Raw genomic sequence first — 17,215 nt, 5'->3', positions numbered from 1 at the left:
CTCTCAGACTGATACAGCTTTTCTACCTTTTCCTCTGCTATATAGCATCCTCTTGATTTCCTCGTTCATATTCTGGATCCATTTGCATTCTCCCTTTCTTTTAGTTTCTATCGCAGCCATTGGAAGTATCAAGGTCGATGTCTTATAATTTGGGAGTTCGGGGCTTTCTGGGGGTCTTTTTTCTGTTTTTTTCTTGTTCGCTTGACCCGTATAGAATGACTCCAGATAGCGGCAGGTGTGCGCCGCTGCTGGTTCCGGATTCGGGCTGCGTATTATCTGGTTCTTGGGCTGGTCGAGCATGGCAGGAGTTCAGAGACTGAAAGCATATGCTGTGGTTTGGTTTGACTTTTAATAACGCCTGGCGGTCTTTCTTCTGGCTTCTTATTATGAAATAATGCTTCACTGTCTATCCTTTTATTTTCTGGTTCTTTCTTTTGTTGGTCGCGGTCTCCGGGGTCCTTGTACTCTACATATCCTGATACTAAATCTACTCAGTACTTTTGGACTAGACATTCCACCTGCTAGAGACCCCTACCTCGATTACTCCTACTAATCTCTAGATATTTCCATCACTTGGACCTTATCTAACTATTAGTACCTACTTAGGTAGGTAGTTACCAAGTAGTAGATAAGACTTGCGAGGGGGTATCGAATTTCAATAGGGTCGTACTTTATGAGAGGGTAGTAAGTCACAACTTGAACGGGGTACTAAATCTATTACTAGTTAGTAGATGTGATCCATTGTCTAAGCAATGTCTAAGCTCTCGCTGCCCATGTGCGATAAAGATCGTTTGACGTCTTTGTCATCCATAGACTGATTCAAGTTCTTTGTTCCGCCACAATGCAATTGATACGGACATTTCGAAACATCTCGCTGAAAAGGCTATACTGGTATGTTTGACACGTTCCTGTTAAATGGACTTCACTGTAAAGTACTTCTTTTCAACATGCACTTCTACATATGTTATTTTGGGTATCAGATTCCGTAAAAGACTATCTCTACCATCCACTATCCTGGGTGGTCCGGTGTGTCTTGGAATTCCTAATGCAAGTAAAACTCTACGTCCACCTCATTTCAAAGGAGGCCTCTGAATCAAGGAAGCGAAGCACTGTTAGATTCAAATACGTCTAAAAAAGTGACGTTCGAAATACCTCCATCCAACCCTCTTTTATTTCGTTTCTTTCTCCCTCGCTATTTAAGCCCTTCTCGCAATTTCCTATCTCATCTTCGCCCTCCCATCATATTTCGTTACACTCCGACAACATGGAGAACTTCTCTCCATGCGACGATCTCTCTGCCTCCCCTGTTCATTCAAGTTCATCTCCCGATTTCACGGTCATCTCCTTGCCACTGGCAGTTGCTCCCATGCCACCACGCACCAAAAAAGGCCGCCGAGGAAAGTATGACCCAGAGCGTGATTACTCTGCAGAAATTCGAAGACGATTGCAGCAAAGCCCCCGGGGGAAGCGTACGGCACGCGCTTGTGATAGATGCAAGGTGTGTAATGACTTCACTCTTCTCTCATCAAGCTACCAGCCACTCCTCACCCTTCTCTCATTCATTCATACTATTGGCCAAATACCAACTGCTTCCTCTCTAGTGTCGAAAGCTCCCGTGTGACGAGAACGAAGAAAGCTGCAACAACTGTGTCCGACATGGCACAGTGTGCTATATGACCGATACAAGCACCGGCCAAACCTATCCTCGAAACATAATCATGCAAAAGACTACGGAGATCTTCAATCTCCGAGATCAGTTGCGAGATCTCCAGTATCAGCTGCGAGAAAAGGATTGCCAAATTCGTGACTTGAAGCAAAGTATACAGAACTTGAACTTGTTGCACCATCACCAGTCTCCGGGAGTACACCTCGAGAACCTGAGCGAGTTCCATTCTCAAGACGGCGGTGTTATGCACCCGGTGAGTACTCCTCCTCCTTCCCAGAATCTTGCCCTAGCACCACATGCTGGAGCATTCAATGTGCACACGGTGGGATACGATGATCTCTTCTTGCCTATCTTTAAGACTCCATTTATGGACCATGATGGCTGAACGATACATTAATTGCCAGGACCAAGGAATCGCTCCGCAGCAACTTGAACTTCAAACTCGGAATCCATACCTGTCCGAACAATATCTGGTACAGTTGCCCCCTCCTTATTCTGATCCATGTTGTTGTTGTTGTTGCTTTTTGCTTTCTTCTGATACCTTTTCGGTGTTGCCCTAGAATACTTTGGAACGGTCGCATGCTGGAAAACATGGCCTGTAAGATCATGATGTCTGTTCCTGGAAAGCCCCATATTGGTCCGGCTTATGAGGGTGCGGTGTGTGAGCGAGACTTTGGTTGGCATGATAATACTAATAGGAGCGTCAAAATTGAACGTCTAGAGATAATTTTGCTCAGATAAAAATCATGTGTTTCAGGACTGCATATTTTCTTGAGTAGTAATCGAGATGTAGTACCGGGTATCATAAAATTAGAACGTAAAAAGGAGCCCCCAATGCTTCCAAAAAAACATGCATCTCACCAATTAGCATTATTCTTCCAGCCACAGCAGATGCCCTTATTCTCACACCACTCCCTGGCCGCTGCAGCATGGACCTCTCTATCCTCCCCAACAAGCCCCAGACCTTCGATGTTCAGCCATGTTGTAAAATCTTCCAGAATAACTGGGTCGTACATGAGGATCTTCTCATGCCATGTTGGGCGACTTCGGCTTCCGGATGAAGATGAGAGCGGCGAGAGCAAATGTTGGGAGCGTACGGCCTTAGTGATCTGAGAAGCCAAATCGGGTAGACTGCTGCGCTTCGAAAGAGCCGATTTGTCGGACTTAGCGGGTGTAGACGAAGAGGGCTTGGTTGTGACTTTAGATTTAGAGGTAACCGCTTTGCGTTTTGTGGGGCTTGTAGCCATTTCCTTGGTCTGAATCTCCAGAGATGGTTCGGGAGCGAGGTCGGAAGCAGTGGACAATATCTTCCGATAACGCTTTTGGATTTGACTAGGCGACGGAGCGGTCTCATCCTCGGAGTCTTGAATCTCTTCGACATCTATGAATGACGATGTCAAAGCTTGAGAGCTTGTGTTTGTATCCTTGGAGACTTTCTTGGAGTTGATAGAGACCAGGTTTTTTATTGGCGTGTCCATTTGTTCCGAGCATGAAGATGCACTTGGTGCTGGTGCAGATGCAGTTTTCTTCTTGGTCTGATCTTTGGGCCGAGTAGTTGTTTTCTGTGTATCTAATTGCGGGGCAAGCCCCTGGCTTTGCGACTGGGCAGAGTTGGAGAGCCTTGAACCATTGTCAATTTGTGACGAAGGCTGGGATTGTGATTGCACAAGAGTAGTAGTCTTACGGCCATTGCCGTGTTTGGACTCCCAGCACTTCTGCAAGAGCTCTATCATCTTCTTACGACCTCTTACTGATTTAAAGCCAAAGGCTGCAATCTGTTTGGTGAGTTCAGCATCTGTAAATCCACTATAATGTGGTATCTGAGGCTGTTGAGAGTCGGGCTCCTGATTGGGATTCGTCTTCGCAACAGCTTCATCAGCTTGGACCGGTGGCTCCAGGGGTTCCGAGGGCGCAGGAACGGCTGCAGACTTTGTGTTGTCCAATGGTGTCTTCTGCTTCGGGGAAGGCTTGGATATGCCATAGTCAAGCTCAAACCAGTCATCATTATCTTCCCAATTCAATGATCTTTTTGTTTTGGAATTCAATTCCTTAGATGCCTCTGCCGGGTTTGCCAGCTTGACACCCTCCACCCCTTGAGCCTGGACTAGGGAGCCTTCAGTACTCCGCGCAGCAGACTTCCAAAGATTCCTTGTACCGGGTTGGTAGGACACAGAGCCCTTCGATGCGGCCTTCGCTGTTGCGGGATGGCTGTTTCCGCCAAAGGCAAGATTCTCAGATGCTTGAATAGCTTGTTGCATTTCGGCAAGTGTCTGTGGGGAATCCTCTCGTTCAAGTTGACTACAAGTACCAAAAACGAGATCCTGATTCTCTAAAGACTTGAAAACGGCTTCGGGCGAAAGAACGGTAAACAAAACCTCCTCTTCCGTCGTTTTTCCTTTGCTTCGTCGTTTAGGAATAGTCTTTCTGGTGGCCGGAAGTTCTTCACTGGCGGAGCCATCGTCATTTGCGTTGTTCGAAGTATATTGCGCTGTCATTCGTGCGGTCAATGTCGTGAATCGTTTCGGGCCTCTTGATTTCTTCTTTGACTTAGGACCAGATGTCGACGAATCTGTGGCCTGTGTCGAGCTTTCTCCATTCGAATCGGCCTGATATACTTGGTATGGTTGGAGCAAAGGATCCACCAGTTCGATACGTCGCCTTTTAGTGGGACCTCTGCCCACAGTTGGGGGCATTGCGTGGACAGCTGAAGCTGCTCCAGAGTAATTGTAATTTGACACCAAATTGTCGAACCCACCTACGGCAGCTGGCGCTGAGCTTTTCTGTGTGTCTCCTTCGTCCCCCATTGTCAGTCCAGTCTTGGGAGAAGTATCTCTCGGTGGTGTCCAATCCATCCTCCTCCTCAGAGCTTCGTCTAGATGTAGCTCCCGATCTTTCATGTCGGCTTCGGGTTCTTCGATAGCAATTGGACCAATCGGCTCATCGGGCCTCTCACTGGGTGCAGTCTGCTTCTTCTTTCGTTTGCTCGGTTCCTTTACTTGAGCACTGCTCCCTCCTTTGGTAACTTTGCCCGTTAAAGTCATGTTGCCCGTCTCTTTTTTCTTAGTGCTTGCTGTGGCACGGCTTTTCCGTGGCGCTTTGCTCTTCTTCGCCCCGCTGTCTGTGACATTCTGGGTTACAGGTCCAGCATTTCCGGTGGTGTCTACCGTCGAAGCTATGCTCGGTACCTTTGATTTCGGCTTGGCTGATTCATTCTTGTCGTCAGAAGTGGAAGCTTCTGACCTTTTTGTCACCCGCGGTTTTTTCTTGGTCGCAATTTCTGGCACCTTCGTGGTGGGGAAAGAATCGAGAGCGTAACAGAGGATTGAACAGCTCCGAAGGTGACGGGATGGATGGTGGCGACGCCCCTCGTGGCGAACCATCAAGAAGCCTCTCGGAGTTTTGTAGTTGTCTTGTTGGAGTTCGTGTAGGGGGGGTTAGGAGAGGAGGATAGCACGATAACTTCGGCAGAGCTCGTCATCGTGGTCAGGGACGCGTTTCGAGTCGGAGGAGGGCAGGATAGTCGCGCTGCGCTTGAGACTTGGTCAAATCAAGGAGTATTGTGAGACATCATTTATCACAGCCGGGGGACAACCATTGAAGGATAGGGTTGGTCATTGAGCGATGTGGAGTAAAAATAATGATTTCAAGGTGGGAGGAGTGCAAAGTGAGGTCGAACTTGAAGATGACGGTCCAGTCTTGGCAAAGTTTACCAACACGCAGTTGGGCCGGGCAACCACATGCCATTTGCACTCTTTCCATTTCCAACCATCTTATCAGCCTCAATGCGTTTCTTTGCAATGTTTAGTCCGGGTCGCTTCCTGACTGGCAGGTATCTCAATTTCATAAAAGCTAAGAAAAAATTGTTCTTCTTTTCTAAAAAAAGAGGTCAATGCTACCCCAGTTCTTTGACTTGCGGTATAGAGCATTTTACTAGTCGCCAATCTCAGACAACTGACCGTGCAAACAAGGGCGGAATTTGGATGTTCATCGATAGCCATAAGGATTTACATAGAATAATTAAGATCCAAGTTCTTGCGATGTTGATGATCCTGTCCACCACTAATATCCGATCGACCAAGACCCATGGCTACTTTCTCCGTATGAATAGTAGTAGATATGTACTAGGGTACCTCACCGATACTACCCACGTGCATGAGATCAAAAAATGAATCACTACTCGATACATTTGTGGGGAACCTTGAAAACTAATCGTATCCCTACGTGGCCTATAAAGAGAGGTTCAGGATAATAATTCATGAATGGAGGGACTCCTAATACGCTATAACAAATCTTCGGTCTTGTCTAGTCATATGCCGCTTTAACACGAGCACAATCACAAAATCAAAGGAGGCCCGGTAACTGGAGAGGAGATTGTATGTTACAGCAGGCAGGGCTCATGATGCGAGGCAGTGCGATTATTCCGAGTGAGAGCTTTATTTCTTGCCCTGGTCCTTGGTCAACTGGTCGCTAGAAGGAGGTTAGCTTTTCTTCCAAAAAGAAGGGCGAGAGAGGAATGGAAGGCAATAGAAGGTATGCCAACATAGGGGAGATAAGACGAAGTAAGGACATACATGTGAGTCTCAAGTTCGTCCAGATGAGCGCGCTGATCGGTGATCTTCTTCTTCAAGGTGTGGAGCCTATCCACCCGACAGTCATTAGCTCCATGTTTTTGCTTTTGTCGACGGGGTCCGAAGTAAATTTCACCCGAATGACTTACTTCTCAAGTTCCTTCTCACGAATGTACAGGGCTTCCTGGGCAGCCTCACGCTTGGTGAACGCATCACTGTAAGGCAACGAATGTCAGCGATTGATGATGTCATACGACAGCGACAAGGCGGACACGCCATGCGGTCGAAAACGCAGATAACGCCACAGCACCCACACCACAAGGGAGATATGATGCAGGAAATGAGGTATTTGGAGAGTTGGCCACGTACCCCGAGGTGCCGCCGCCTCCGGATCGAGGAGCACCGGTGTCACCCTCACCCATTCTAGGGGCGATAGCAGAGAAGGAGCGCTGGCAGAGGGCACGGTTGGCAATAACAGCCGGTCGGGTGATGGATTGACGGAGCATTGTGAATGGTGAATTGATATGATATCTTAAAATCAAAGAGAAGGGTTGGGAAGAAGGGAAAGTATTGGATGATATTCAAGCTCGGAGAAGTAAGCAGGGTAGCTTGACAGGTGACCTTGACCTCACCCCATGACGACACGTGCCAAGACCTGTCAGGTGATCTCACCGGGGTGCGTTAGATAATGCATTATGTCAGCAGAAATCTCTGCGATAAGTTCAGGCTCTCTCATTCGACTCGGCAAGGCAGATCATGAGGGGGGGGATTAGCCTGGGTTTGTACAGAGTACGGAGTACGGAGTACACTGGCAGTGTGTACAGTTGTGTACAATTGTGTACATAGTGACCAGGTCTTCTCAAATAGCAATATACATCACACATTTTGAGGCTAAGATTCTGTACAAGGAAGAGGGCTATAAGATCTACAAGGATCGGAATAGATAAGGCCTGGACCAGAGAGGCTCTCGGTTGTTGGGTAGATGAAATGTGTTTCAAAGAAATGAGGGAAGTAGGGCTTGTCTGCCTTGGATTTGTACCCGGGGGAGTAACAAGTGGTTAAGGGGGGGGCGATTGGCGCGGGATGGGGGATTGATGGTAGCCACGATGACGCTAGGTCCACCGAACCACACAGAAGGTGAGTACAGTGGCCGTAGTAGGATGGTGGAAGCACACTGCTGAGGAAAAGAAAGGGAAATACAGAGAGTAAGAGTAATCAAATCAAATGGCACATGGGCCATAGGGGCAGTGGTAGTGGCAGTGGTAATAGTCATAGTAATGGTAATAGCAATAGTGTAGTGTAGGTCAATCCCAACACCAAACAACCTCCCACCGCCCTCCCCCTCCTTTCCCAGTCCATCTTCCTCCAACTTTCCCCTTCTCCTACTCCATCCACTTCCCCTATCTACTTTTCTATACCCTTTCTCTCTCTCTTTCAATTTCAGGTGAGTTTGTCTCGTCCCAATTTATTTCCATCGTTTTGCCTCTTCCCCGCCTTGCAAATCACCACACAACTCCCCCTCCCCCAAACCCACACAAGCACTCGACTCGGGCTTCATTGGAACTGGGACATTCCGGCCCTCTTCAAGGCCAAGACGGGGCATCCAAATCCCCCGAAAATACCTCTATCGCTGGGTTCGCATCATTTCTCCCTGAGAAGAGACCTTCATTCGTCTTCGTTTCCTTGTTTACTTGCGGGTCCTCTGCCGCGACCGCTACACTGTGATCCCCTTCAAAAACACCCACAGCCCCCGACGCACGTCAGTGACACCCAGTACCTCAACAAACAATGATCGTTATTATATCTACCACTGGAATCCAAATTGAGATCTCGATCGGATCAAAACACTCGGGGATACAAAATCTGGCGAATCTGGCCCCTCATCCCTGATCGAGGGCCGTCAGCGGACTCTACCCCTCCCGGTCGCTGGCGATGATGTCGATGGCGTGATCCCAGTTCCATCTCTACAACCACATATTTATCTTTGCTGTTGTTGCTCAGAATAAGGATAAAGACTAACCAGGAATTTCTTCAATTCTAGAAATTTTCACAATGGGTCAAGAAGACGCTGTTTATCTCGCCAAGCTGGCCGAGCAGGCCGAGCGCTATGAGGGTATGATATGCTATGCCTCCCATCTTCAAATTCAAGAAGAAGGAAATCCCGTACCGCGAAGGCAGATGACTGACGCTCACTCCAGAGATGGTCGAGAACATGAAGATCGTTGCTTCGGCCGATGTTGAGCTCACCGTTGAGGAGCGCAATCTCCTGTCTGTCGCCTACAAGAACGTCATCGGTGCCCGCCGTGCGTCCTGGAGAATCGTCACCTCCATTGAGCAGAAGGAGGAGTCTAAGGGTAACGAGGGCCAGGTCACTCTGATCAAGGAGTACCGCCAAAAGATCGAGGCTGAGCTGGCCAAGATCTGTGACGACATCCTCGAGGTTCTCGACGACCACCTGATTAAGTCTGCCCAGAGCGGCGAGTCCAAGGTCTTCTACCACAAGATGAAGGGTGACTACCACCGCTACCTTGCCGAGTTCGCCATTGGCGACCGCCGCAAGGGTGCTGCCGATTACTCCCTTGAGGCCTACAAGGCCGCCACCGAGATCGCTTCCACTGACCTCGCCCCTACCCACCCCATCCGCCTCGGACTTGCCCTGAACTTCTCGGTCTTCTACTACGAGATCCTGAACTCCCCCGACCAGGCCTGCCACCTCGCCAAGCTGGCTTTTGACGATGCCATTGCTGGTCAGTTTGCGCTAACCTCATTAATCCCCCAACAACGTCCCTGTGACTAACACATTCCTACAGAGCTTGACACTCTGAGCGAGGAGAGCTACAAGGACTCCACTCTTATCATGCAGCTCCTCCGTGATAACCTGGTAGGTCAACCTTTTGTGTCGCATTTCCTAGATCATCACTCTAACACTTTCATTAGACCCTCTGGACCTCGTCCGAGGCCGAGCCTTCCCAGGAGGGTGCCCCCGCCGAGAAGAAGGAGGAGGAGGCCCCCGCCCAGGAGGGTGAGAAGCCCGCCGAGTAAACGGAAAATTAAAAAGACCTTGATGATGGACCCACGTCCTTGGGGTGGATAGGACAACCAAGAGGGAGCTGCGCGATGGGTCTCCCGGTGCAAGGAAGTAAGCAGGGACAAGAATGGAAAAGGATGGTCGAGATGCGCTGGTTATACACTTTCAATTCTTCGGACCCAGGGCCTCACGGCCTAGGGATGGAAGAAACGAGATTCTTTCCCGACACGCTTTCGGAATCCCTTCCTCTTCGAGACCCCCCGCTCAGGCTTTCTGGCGTCCCCTTTCACTTTTGAGGATGGTGCTTTTCTTGCCCTGGGAACAGTCCAATTCCCACCCCCCTTTTTGTTTCTTCATTCTCCTTGTTATTTTGTCTACTTGTCTCTTCACTACCCAAAGAGTCCCCTGTGCGCGCACTCTCCAAATCCCCCACCAACAACACATACACACGAACAGAATTTTTTCTTAAATCAGCTCCTTATCAGGACTACAATCAGGGCCTCGTACCGATCCCCTATCTGGCTTCATCTTTTCCTCTCTTATTTTTCCTTCGTCTTTCCTATCTTATACCTCTCGTATTTTGCCAATCGGTGTTCTTCCTGCTAGATTTGGTTTTAAAAGGTCAACCAAGGGTAGTATATTTGCCTTACGGTATTTGGCTGCATAAATAGTATTGCCGTGATCTCCTTGGATCAAAACATGAATGGTCTCTGCCTGTAAAGTTCTCGGTATTAATTGGCGAGAAGTAGTAACTGGACCATGCCGGCGGCTTGCGAGCTCGAGTAGTACCCTACCGGATCTTGCAGACCTACTACACCAGTCGGGTGTTTTTTTTTTCTCTCCCTGGGGTGCTGACTGGATAGTATGTGCCAGTATTCTAGCTTGCTTGGTAGCAAGCTCAGTAGTACTATGATTGGTGCTAGTTTTGAAAGCCAGAAATTCACCTCGATGCTACTCTCACAATTACATACCGACTAGAGGCTGCAGCGCGCTACATCATGCCTGACAAGTGGGCATTGCAATAATTGAATAAGCTAGAGCGTTGCATCTCTTGTTTCTCCCAGCTCCATATACTCGGGTATTGCATGCATCAACCTGAAATTGTTGGATTGAGTTTCAACCGCTACCCAAACAGTACTAGTACCTGAAATACTTGCTGAGAAAGAATTTTCCTGGTAGTCCTCAGGCTAGACCACTACGAAGCATCATTCCCAACTTGCATAATCACCATAAGAACAGCGGAATAGCTGCAATATGGAATCAGTACGTAGGAAAATCACTTTGAAACCGAATTCACTTACGCAGCAGTGGCGACCAATGTTTCCAATGGAGTTGCTGGCGAAAGGCGTTGGAACAAGCGCGAGGAAAATCACTATAAAGCCAGTAATAACTTCAAGCTGTTTCGTTTTATCCTCAATGAAGTAAACCACCATGATGGCTCAACCAGCATAACTAAGCCAAAGAGGATGAATCCTCCTCGAGCTCAGGATTCCATGAGATCCTCCCTGTAGTAGGAAGTGGACTATGGGTCATAACCAGTTAATTCTCCTTCCTTTAGAAATTAGTCCAGACACTTTATCTCCGAGCGAGTTGCTTTTTGGGACATAAAACCACGTGCAAGCCTGGCTCCAGGGCCGGAAGACACTCACAACTTGCTTCTTGGAGAAGATACTATGCGCTATGCTGGAATGTTTTTCCATCTTCTTGACTAGAGGAGATCTCATTCCTGGCACAACCCGTATCAAGTCGTCTAGCTTTGTAATATACTTGCTTTCTGCTGGAAATATGGCATCTGAAAAGCGCCATTGAAGCCAAATTTTCACATTTGAGATTTCATGCTCCCCGGCTGGCTGGCGTGATCTTAGCTCTGAGCATTTGGTCACATACTCATCTATTTCTTCATGATTATTCAATATCGTGAAATGTTTCTGAGGGTCAAAATGAGAGCCCACGGGAGCGAGAGAGGACTTGAACGGGAAAACCCCCTTCAAATAGAGAAGAAAGGAGAGAAGAACTGACTATATTCTTTGAGCTCAGCTTGTTCCTGACTAAGTATTTCCTTTCTCCTTTCAATTATATCATGCCTGGATGACCCATTATTCACAGGTTGACAGCCCAATTGAGAACTTTCAACATCGAGGGCAGTCAGTTCATCCTCCAGTTGAACTATTGAGTCCTACATTCTTAGTAGAACTCTGGTGTTAAGGACCTTGAAACGACGCAGAACAAAAAGGTCATCATCGGAAGAAGACCATTCACAAAAGCCCGATATCCAAGCTATTGCCATAGTCTCTAATAAAGGTCGCTCTGGGAAGGGCTCTCTTTGGGCGAACAGGACTGAGAAGTAGACTCTTTGGATGTTGAGACGGTCATTTTCCGACAGAAATCTGGGGCTAGGTTGGGTATGAGACTGTATTGGAAGGGGAGTATGAGTTCACATCAACAATTCACTTGCCAATCATCTCTTTGTATGCATTCTGAGGCTCCTTTAAGGAGACGGGGTAGAGACATGGTATTTGTTGGGCATATGAACGGCTAGCAGCAGTATAGTATGTACAGCCTCACAGTCATCTGTCGGCAGGCTGCAGGAGTATTCTGCTCCGCCTTGCTGCCTAAAATCAACTGCATTACTGGCTCTTGCGCCTGGGGCAACGCGAGCGGCATCAATAGCTGGGCTTGCAGCAGATAATAGCATACAGACATCCCGAGCCTGATTTCTCACGGAAATCTTACATCCACTGATTTGGCGCTTCAATCTGGGCTTGCAGTACATGATAACATACAGACAATCCGGGCCTGATTTCTCACAGAAAGCTTACGACCACTGATTAGGCGCTTCACCAAGTAGTTCTGAAAATTGCGTGGCTCGCATGCGGGGCGGTGTCAACTACAGGGGCTGGAGCCAACATTACTAGGCCAGTTCAAACGAATCCCCTGAGTATATTGCGCTCCCGGCCGTGGAATAGGTCCTTCATTGGCGCATACTCAGGTGTTCATGGCGCCAATGACAGGTGTGAATTCACTTCGGCGGCTCCAAATCAGCTCCATGCAGATCGGCGGGGTGGGATAGTTTGAGGCTGAAAATCCATGTCTCCATAAATTATGGACCAAATATCGACCAGTAAGGTATATTATGGTATAAAATGGTCGCGCATGTTCTGGATTGAAGCGTTCGGAACAAATTTTCAAGAAAACATTTCGTTCTTTCCTATTGAACGAAATCGACAGTCTTCCTGAGATCCACGTGTATGAAGATTTCTCGATGCTTATGCTTATCCTTATTCTCACGTAACACTTGAATGGATTCTAACTTAGCACAGTCTCTATTTTAGACAGCGGGTATAGCGCACAAGGAATCGCTTTGGATAATTCAGGCAATACGGCTTCTGGTTTTCTGGAATCGTTAAGCCAACTCCACGCCTATCGCTATTTGATTTATTTAATCGATTGAGGTAGGGCAAATACCACACATAATTTTGCGGGAGTTTATGTTAATTAAACCTCATCCAGATTAGTTTTGCTTCAACTTCGCCCAAGATGAGTGACACGGGTGGAGCAGTCTGTAATGGACCTCAGGGGGGGTGGTCAACCTAATCCCACCCCGGACCCGCCCCCTACCATCCCCGCCAGATAGTGATCATGGTAGGATTTGGCCTTAGAAAAGGGCTCACAAGACAGAACTTGCTCCATCTGCCCAACATGTATCCCTTTCTAGGCAGATTTTATCAACTCAGATTGGTTCCTTCACGCCGCTTCTATACATACCAGAAACCATGATAGGATATCATACCCTAGAACTCACTATTTGTTGTGATTTGTATTTTGCCCTGATTGTCCTGGAATACCTGGAACTCTGGGGCGCAACTCCATCATAACCTTAGATGGTTATGAGTGGGTTATTTTTGTCTTTTAAGTCTGCTTATGTGCATTTAGTGAGTGTATGGACACATACCATCACTTCTCTGCCCTCCTGTTTTCTTACATAGAAACCCCGAGCTTCTCACCACTTGCTACCAGAGATTAGTATTAATGGAACTAAATATTCAAGTGAAAGAATTTTGTATTTGCTCTTATGCTGTATTCATGAATCTGACTGGTGCTCTATTCAGTTACATCCTCCAAGAGCCACAAATTTCACACACTTCGAGATTTCCTCATGTTTGAAACGATGAGGCAGTCATGATATTACCGGAGATAGTCAAGCCACAGAGTTTTGCCCCCTGGCCTTTTTCAATGAGTTTAGCTTCTAATTCTAGCCAAGGGAGGAGCAGTGGTACAGGAAATGCTTCGGCAGTATACCAGGACCATCTCGTCCTTCATATTCTCTCTAGATCTTCAAATCTGGCACGCCATGTGCTTTTCAAAGATCATCGTACTAAAAAGATAGAAACACCTGGACAGCACTGTCAAAGCAAGACTTGTCAAAATATTAGATACTGAAACGTCGAAAATTGCCATATTCCAAGGTTATCTATGAGGTATTTGAAGCTGTTCAAGTAAGAAGGTGTTGATGATTAAGTGCAATATGAAATTGTACCATGGAAGTTGGTGTCATTGTCTACCCCATGGATAGTTCTAATGAGACCCCAACTCCGAACATATTAGTACTACCCATACCACGTTGCTCTCTCTGTATCAACGATTCGTATATAAAATCACTACTATGGCCTAGTTCCATGCCACTCGAATCAATCACAAGCTGTTAGGCACCATTCCCGACGAAGCCGCTTGGACGTAGGTTTAAAGTCTTCAAATCTTCAATTTTGCGCGCTCAATTAGAACTTTGTGTAACCTTCTGTCATCATCACACCCGCTAGTCACAATGCCAAACCTGCCAATTCCCACAAACCCCCCGTAGGCCACGTGAAGGGGCTAAAACCCCGTGATGAAGAACCGGAAGCTTCGGGTCGTATCGTGAAAAGAAAGAGGCAATCCAATAAAAGCCGCACTGTCTTTCCTCACCAATATTTCACCGGCACCATTCTCGACGGATAAGCTTACCGAGACCGATATTTTGATATGGCCCGCTCTGTTTTAAATGGGGACGCATGGCGTTCATGTGAGCTCACCGTCTCGGTTAGAGAGGCATGTCGTTCCAGCAATTGCTTATTTGGGTAGCATCCGAGAATCTACCGGTCTCCGGTTTTAGCACCACGACTCTCGTGTAGCTAAACCAGGAGTTTCTGTGCTGTTAATAATCCAAATATAGAAATTGCCCCCACCTCCTCCATTCGCGGCTTGAATCCGCCGAAAGAGCCTTGCGTCACTGGGAGGGGGAGAAATTCCGACTCACGCTAGTATAGCGTACAAGGTCGCTGGATACTAGATGGCTATGTTTGAGTGATGCTCCCCGCTAGATAATGATTTACTACTAGGGCATGCCGGCTGTGCATGATTCCTTCAGCTGCACTGTTTCAAGGGCCCCACAGCATACGTCGTTCTCGTAGATCAGATGGGGAATGTCTCAGATCTCCATGCCTCTCCACCAGCCACTTTGAACGTCATGACTCGAGCTAAAAAGTAGAATACTGTTTTGAATACATCTAGTTGTGCGTATTTAATTCTATGGTGCGAAATTTGGGTGGAATGTTTGAATTGCAATAATTGAACTATCATTATCCCCGCCATGCAAGCAGGGTAAATAATAGAAAAAAAAATAGACAAGAGTGGGGGACTAAAGACATGCTCGGAAAACCTAGGGATGACAAAGGCCGGTGAGAAGCAAGTAGGCAGAACAAAGCTGTGACAGAGAGAAGAAATAGTAAGATACGGCGATAAAAATAGAGATCTCCCGTAAGTTGAAAAATGGGGGTTCATTTTCGCGAGAAGCCAGTCCACAATCGAAAAGAAAAGAAGTGAAGACAAAAGGCCGGATGTACAGAATTTGCCATCTTTCATCGTCCCAGGTGTTAAAAAAAGGAAGATAATAGAAATGAAGAGAGAAGAATGGAAAGGAATAATGAACAATGGACTGCTCCGTAAATGACCCCGTAGATGCTTTCCACTTTCCGCGCCGTCCTGCGGTTGACATGACCATGACCATATGCAATGCCTTATGACGACGAAAACATTTCAAGTTGCGGCTCCGGTAAAGCTCATTCAATCAAATCGAGTCTAGGTCCCAGTCCCCGAAACGCCCGAGGTGCTATGCATCCGATAAAAAAAATACAGTGGTGAAGATGAGTCCGCAAAGAGGCCGCCGAGTAGAAAAAAAAACATGTGATGAAAAAACGCCAAATGAGGAGACGTGTAAAGAAAGAGAAGATGAAGAGGCCCGATGATATCGGCAATGATGGAGGGAGGTCAGTCAGCTCCGCTTGCCATGACACAGCATGGTGTGACACTGGTGAGTGGCTGAGGATGAATGATGATCATGAGTGGTTCGAGGATGCCAAGACCCAAAGTGGCGGACCACTGGGCGTGGATCAAATATCCGATGATGTCACTGAGCATCCATTGGTCCCCTTGAGTAAATAAGCGCTGCATGGTCGTGACCATCACTGGTTCAACGGTCGATCCCGGTGCTGAATGAGCGGTGGGGCCCTGTGACGAGTTGTGGCGTGGACTGTGAGGGAAAGAGGGTGCATGGGTAGCCACTCGAAGTGAGCCGGGTGGCCAGAGGATTAGGGGGAAACGAGGTATGGCGACAATGTGACAACAAGCGGCTGCATATTCCCCTGGGAAACAATTTCAGGCCCCGTAAATGCAAGAGGCCTTCCAACGCTCCAAAGGGGTCACAACGCGTTATTTTGTATGCAACTGTGTCAACCAAGGTGTGTGCTGTGCATGCTCGTAATCGTAATTCGACACTTGGAAAGTGGTGATCGGGCCCTCGGGCGAGAAGAATAGGCGCGTGATGAAGTATGTTGTCGTTAGAAGGTTAAAAATAATCGAGAATCGGTATGAATCTCGATTTCATGGCGGCTCTCAGAAAGCTCCGTGTGGGAAACTTAGATTTCCATCTTGGTCACAGATACGGTGGGAGGTGTCCCACCGTCCTAGGACGCTTCTGATTCAATCGGCCATGTAGTTACTTCTGCGCCTTGCGTGCTTTCGTACTGCGGCTCATTTCGGTCTTGGTCATGTTGCGTGTGAGGCCACCTATGTAATCTTGCAGGATTTTGTTCTCATTCTCCAGCTTGTCGTGGTCTGATTTGACGACATCAATGCGCTCTGCGATGGCTTGAAGGGACGATTGGAGAGCCTTGGCTTGCCTAAGGATTTCCATTGCATGTTAGTGGGTGATTTTGAAGACGCCTCTCCTTTCGGAAGCCCAAAGGGCAGAAAAGAAGGGGAGCATGAAGGAATTCTCAACAAGTTTCGAGAAAATAAGGGAATACTCACTCTTGAAGGGTCTGGCGAGCCTCTTTGCCCAATCGTTCTAGATCAGCAGAGTTCCGGCGGGGACTCATGGCACGGGCGTCATCGGGAGGGAATTCCTCTTCCTCAATCTCGATTTCAGGGTGGTCCCGAGGGACTAAAATAGATGCGCTGGGTTTGCGGCTCGCCATTCTTGGTCGTTCAGATCGGCCTCGACGTTCAGTCTCGGCGTCGGATATAGACGAAGAAGATGACAGGGATGACATATGCATGCGGCCACCGTCGTTAGGTTGCGGCAAGGTGGGCACAGGTGAGGCTTCATTCATTTCCGTATCAGACATAGGGGAGGTTTTTCACAGCAAACGCAGTCGAACAGAGAGGAATTTGCGAGGTCCAGCGTGGCGATTTAGGATGAGGTGGATTTTTTTTGGGGGGGGGGAAAGTGTGCAACACGCTGCTTTCGGCGTTCGGGGGGGGTCTTGATTTGAGAATCGTAGGTCGGAACGAACGGTGAACGACCACGGTCTACCCCTAGCGATGTACCCCAGACGAGAAATCTGTGTTACGCTTGAGGTAGCTACCGGGGTCGGTGGGGGATTTGAAGAGTGGGTGATAACGGGTGAAGAATCGGAG

General features: G+C 47.8%; 6 protein-coding genes across 6 annotated transcripts; 3 read left to right on the top strand and 3 right to left on the bottom strand.

Annotated features, from left to right (window-relative positions):
* Window positions 1–1,264: 1,264 nt before the first annotated feature.
* On the top strand, window positions 1,265–2,051 carry N7533_007425 (putative C6 finger domain protein; the record flags this gene model as incomplete). The annotated part of the gene is made up of 2 exons (XM_057104075.1): window positions 1,265–1,498; window positions 1,602–2,051. The coding sequence occupies 2 exons, from the start codon at window positions 1,265–1,267 to the stop codon at window positions 2,049–2,051; spliced, it is 684 nt and encodes a 227-aa protein (XP_056959032.1).
* A 472-nt stretch (window positions 2,052–2,523) lies between these two features.
* On the bottom strand, window positions 2,524–5,046 carry slx4 (the record flags this gene model as incomplete). The annotated part of the gene is made up of 1 exon (XM_057104074.1): window positions 2,524–5,046. One exon carries the CDS (start codon window positions 5,044–5,046, stop codon window positions 2,524–2,526), a length of 2,523 nt encoding a protein of 840 aa, XP_056959031.1.
* A 1,053-nt stretch (window positions 5,047–6,099) lies between these two features.
* N7533_007423 (uncharacterized protein) lies at window positions 6,100–6,740 on the bottom strand (the record flags this gene model as incomplete). The annotated part of the gene is made up of 4 exons (XM_057104073.1): window positions 6,100–6,133; window positions 6,238–6,303; window positions 6,384–6,449; window positions 6,604–6,740. 4 exons carry the CDS (start codon window positions 6,738–6,740, stop codon window positions 6,100–6,102), a joined length of 303 nt encoding a protein of 100 aa, XP_056959030.1.
* A 1,546-nt stretch (window positions 6,741–8,286) lies between these two features.
* artA (14-3-3 adaptor artA) lies at window positions 8,287–9,276 on the top strand (the record flags this gene model as incomplete). The annotated part of the gene is made up of 4 exons (XM_057104072.1): window positions 8,287–8,347; window positions 8,433–8,981; window positions 9,045–9,115; window positions 9,172–9,276. 4 exons carry the CDS (start codon window positions 8,287–8,289, stop codon window positions 9,274–9,276), a joined length of 786 nt encoding a protein of 261 aa, XP_056959029.1.
* A 6,250-nt stretch (window positions 9,277–15,526) lies between these two features.
* On the top strand, window positions 15,527–15,739 carry N7533_007421 (uncharacterized protein; the record flags this gene model as incomplete). Its single annotated transcript, XM_057104071.1, has 1 exon — window positions 15,527–15,739. One exon carries the CDS (start codon window positions 15,527–15,529, stop codon window positions 15,737–15,739), a length of 213 nt encoding a protein of 70 aa, XP_056959028.1.
* A 553-nt stretch (window positions 15,740–16,292) lies between these two features.
* N7533_007420 (short coiled-coil protein) lies at window positions 16,293–16,923 on the bottom strand (the record flags this gene model as incomplete). Its single annotated transcript, XM_057104070.1, has 2 exons — window positions 16,293–16,476; window positions 16,607–16,923. The coding sequence occupies 2 exons, from the start codon at window positions 16,921–16,923 to the stop codon at window positions 16,293–16,295; spliced, it is 501 nt and encodes a 166-aa protein (XP_056959027.1).
* Window positions 16,924–17,215: the final 292 nt, after the last annotated feature.

The sequence above is a fragment of the Penicillium manginii genome, assembly GCF_028828005.1.
Source record: "Penicillium manginii strain IBT 31320 chromosome Unknown utg000005l:1.0-5665137.0:1.0-5668048.0, whole genome shotgun sequence".
NCBI classification, from domain to species: Eukaryota; Fungi; Ascomycota; class Eurotiomycetes; order Eurotiales; family Aspergillaceae; genus Penicillium; species Penicillium manginii.
Note: the sequence above shows the minus strand (reverse complement) of the source record. Positions and strands in the feature narration are given on the sequence as shown.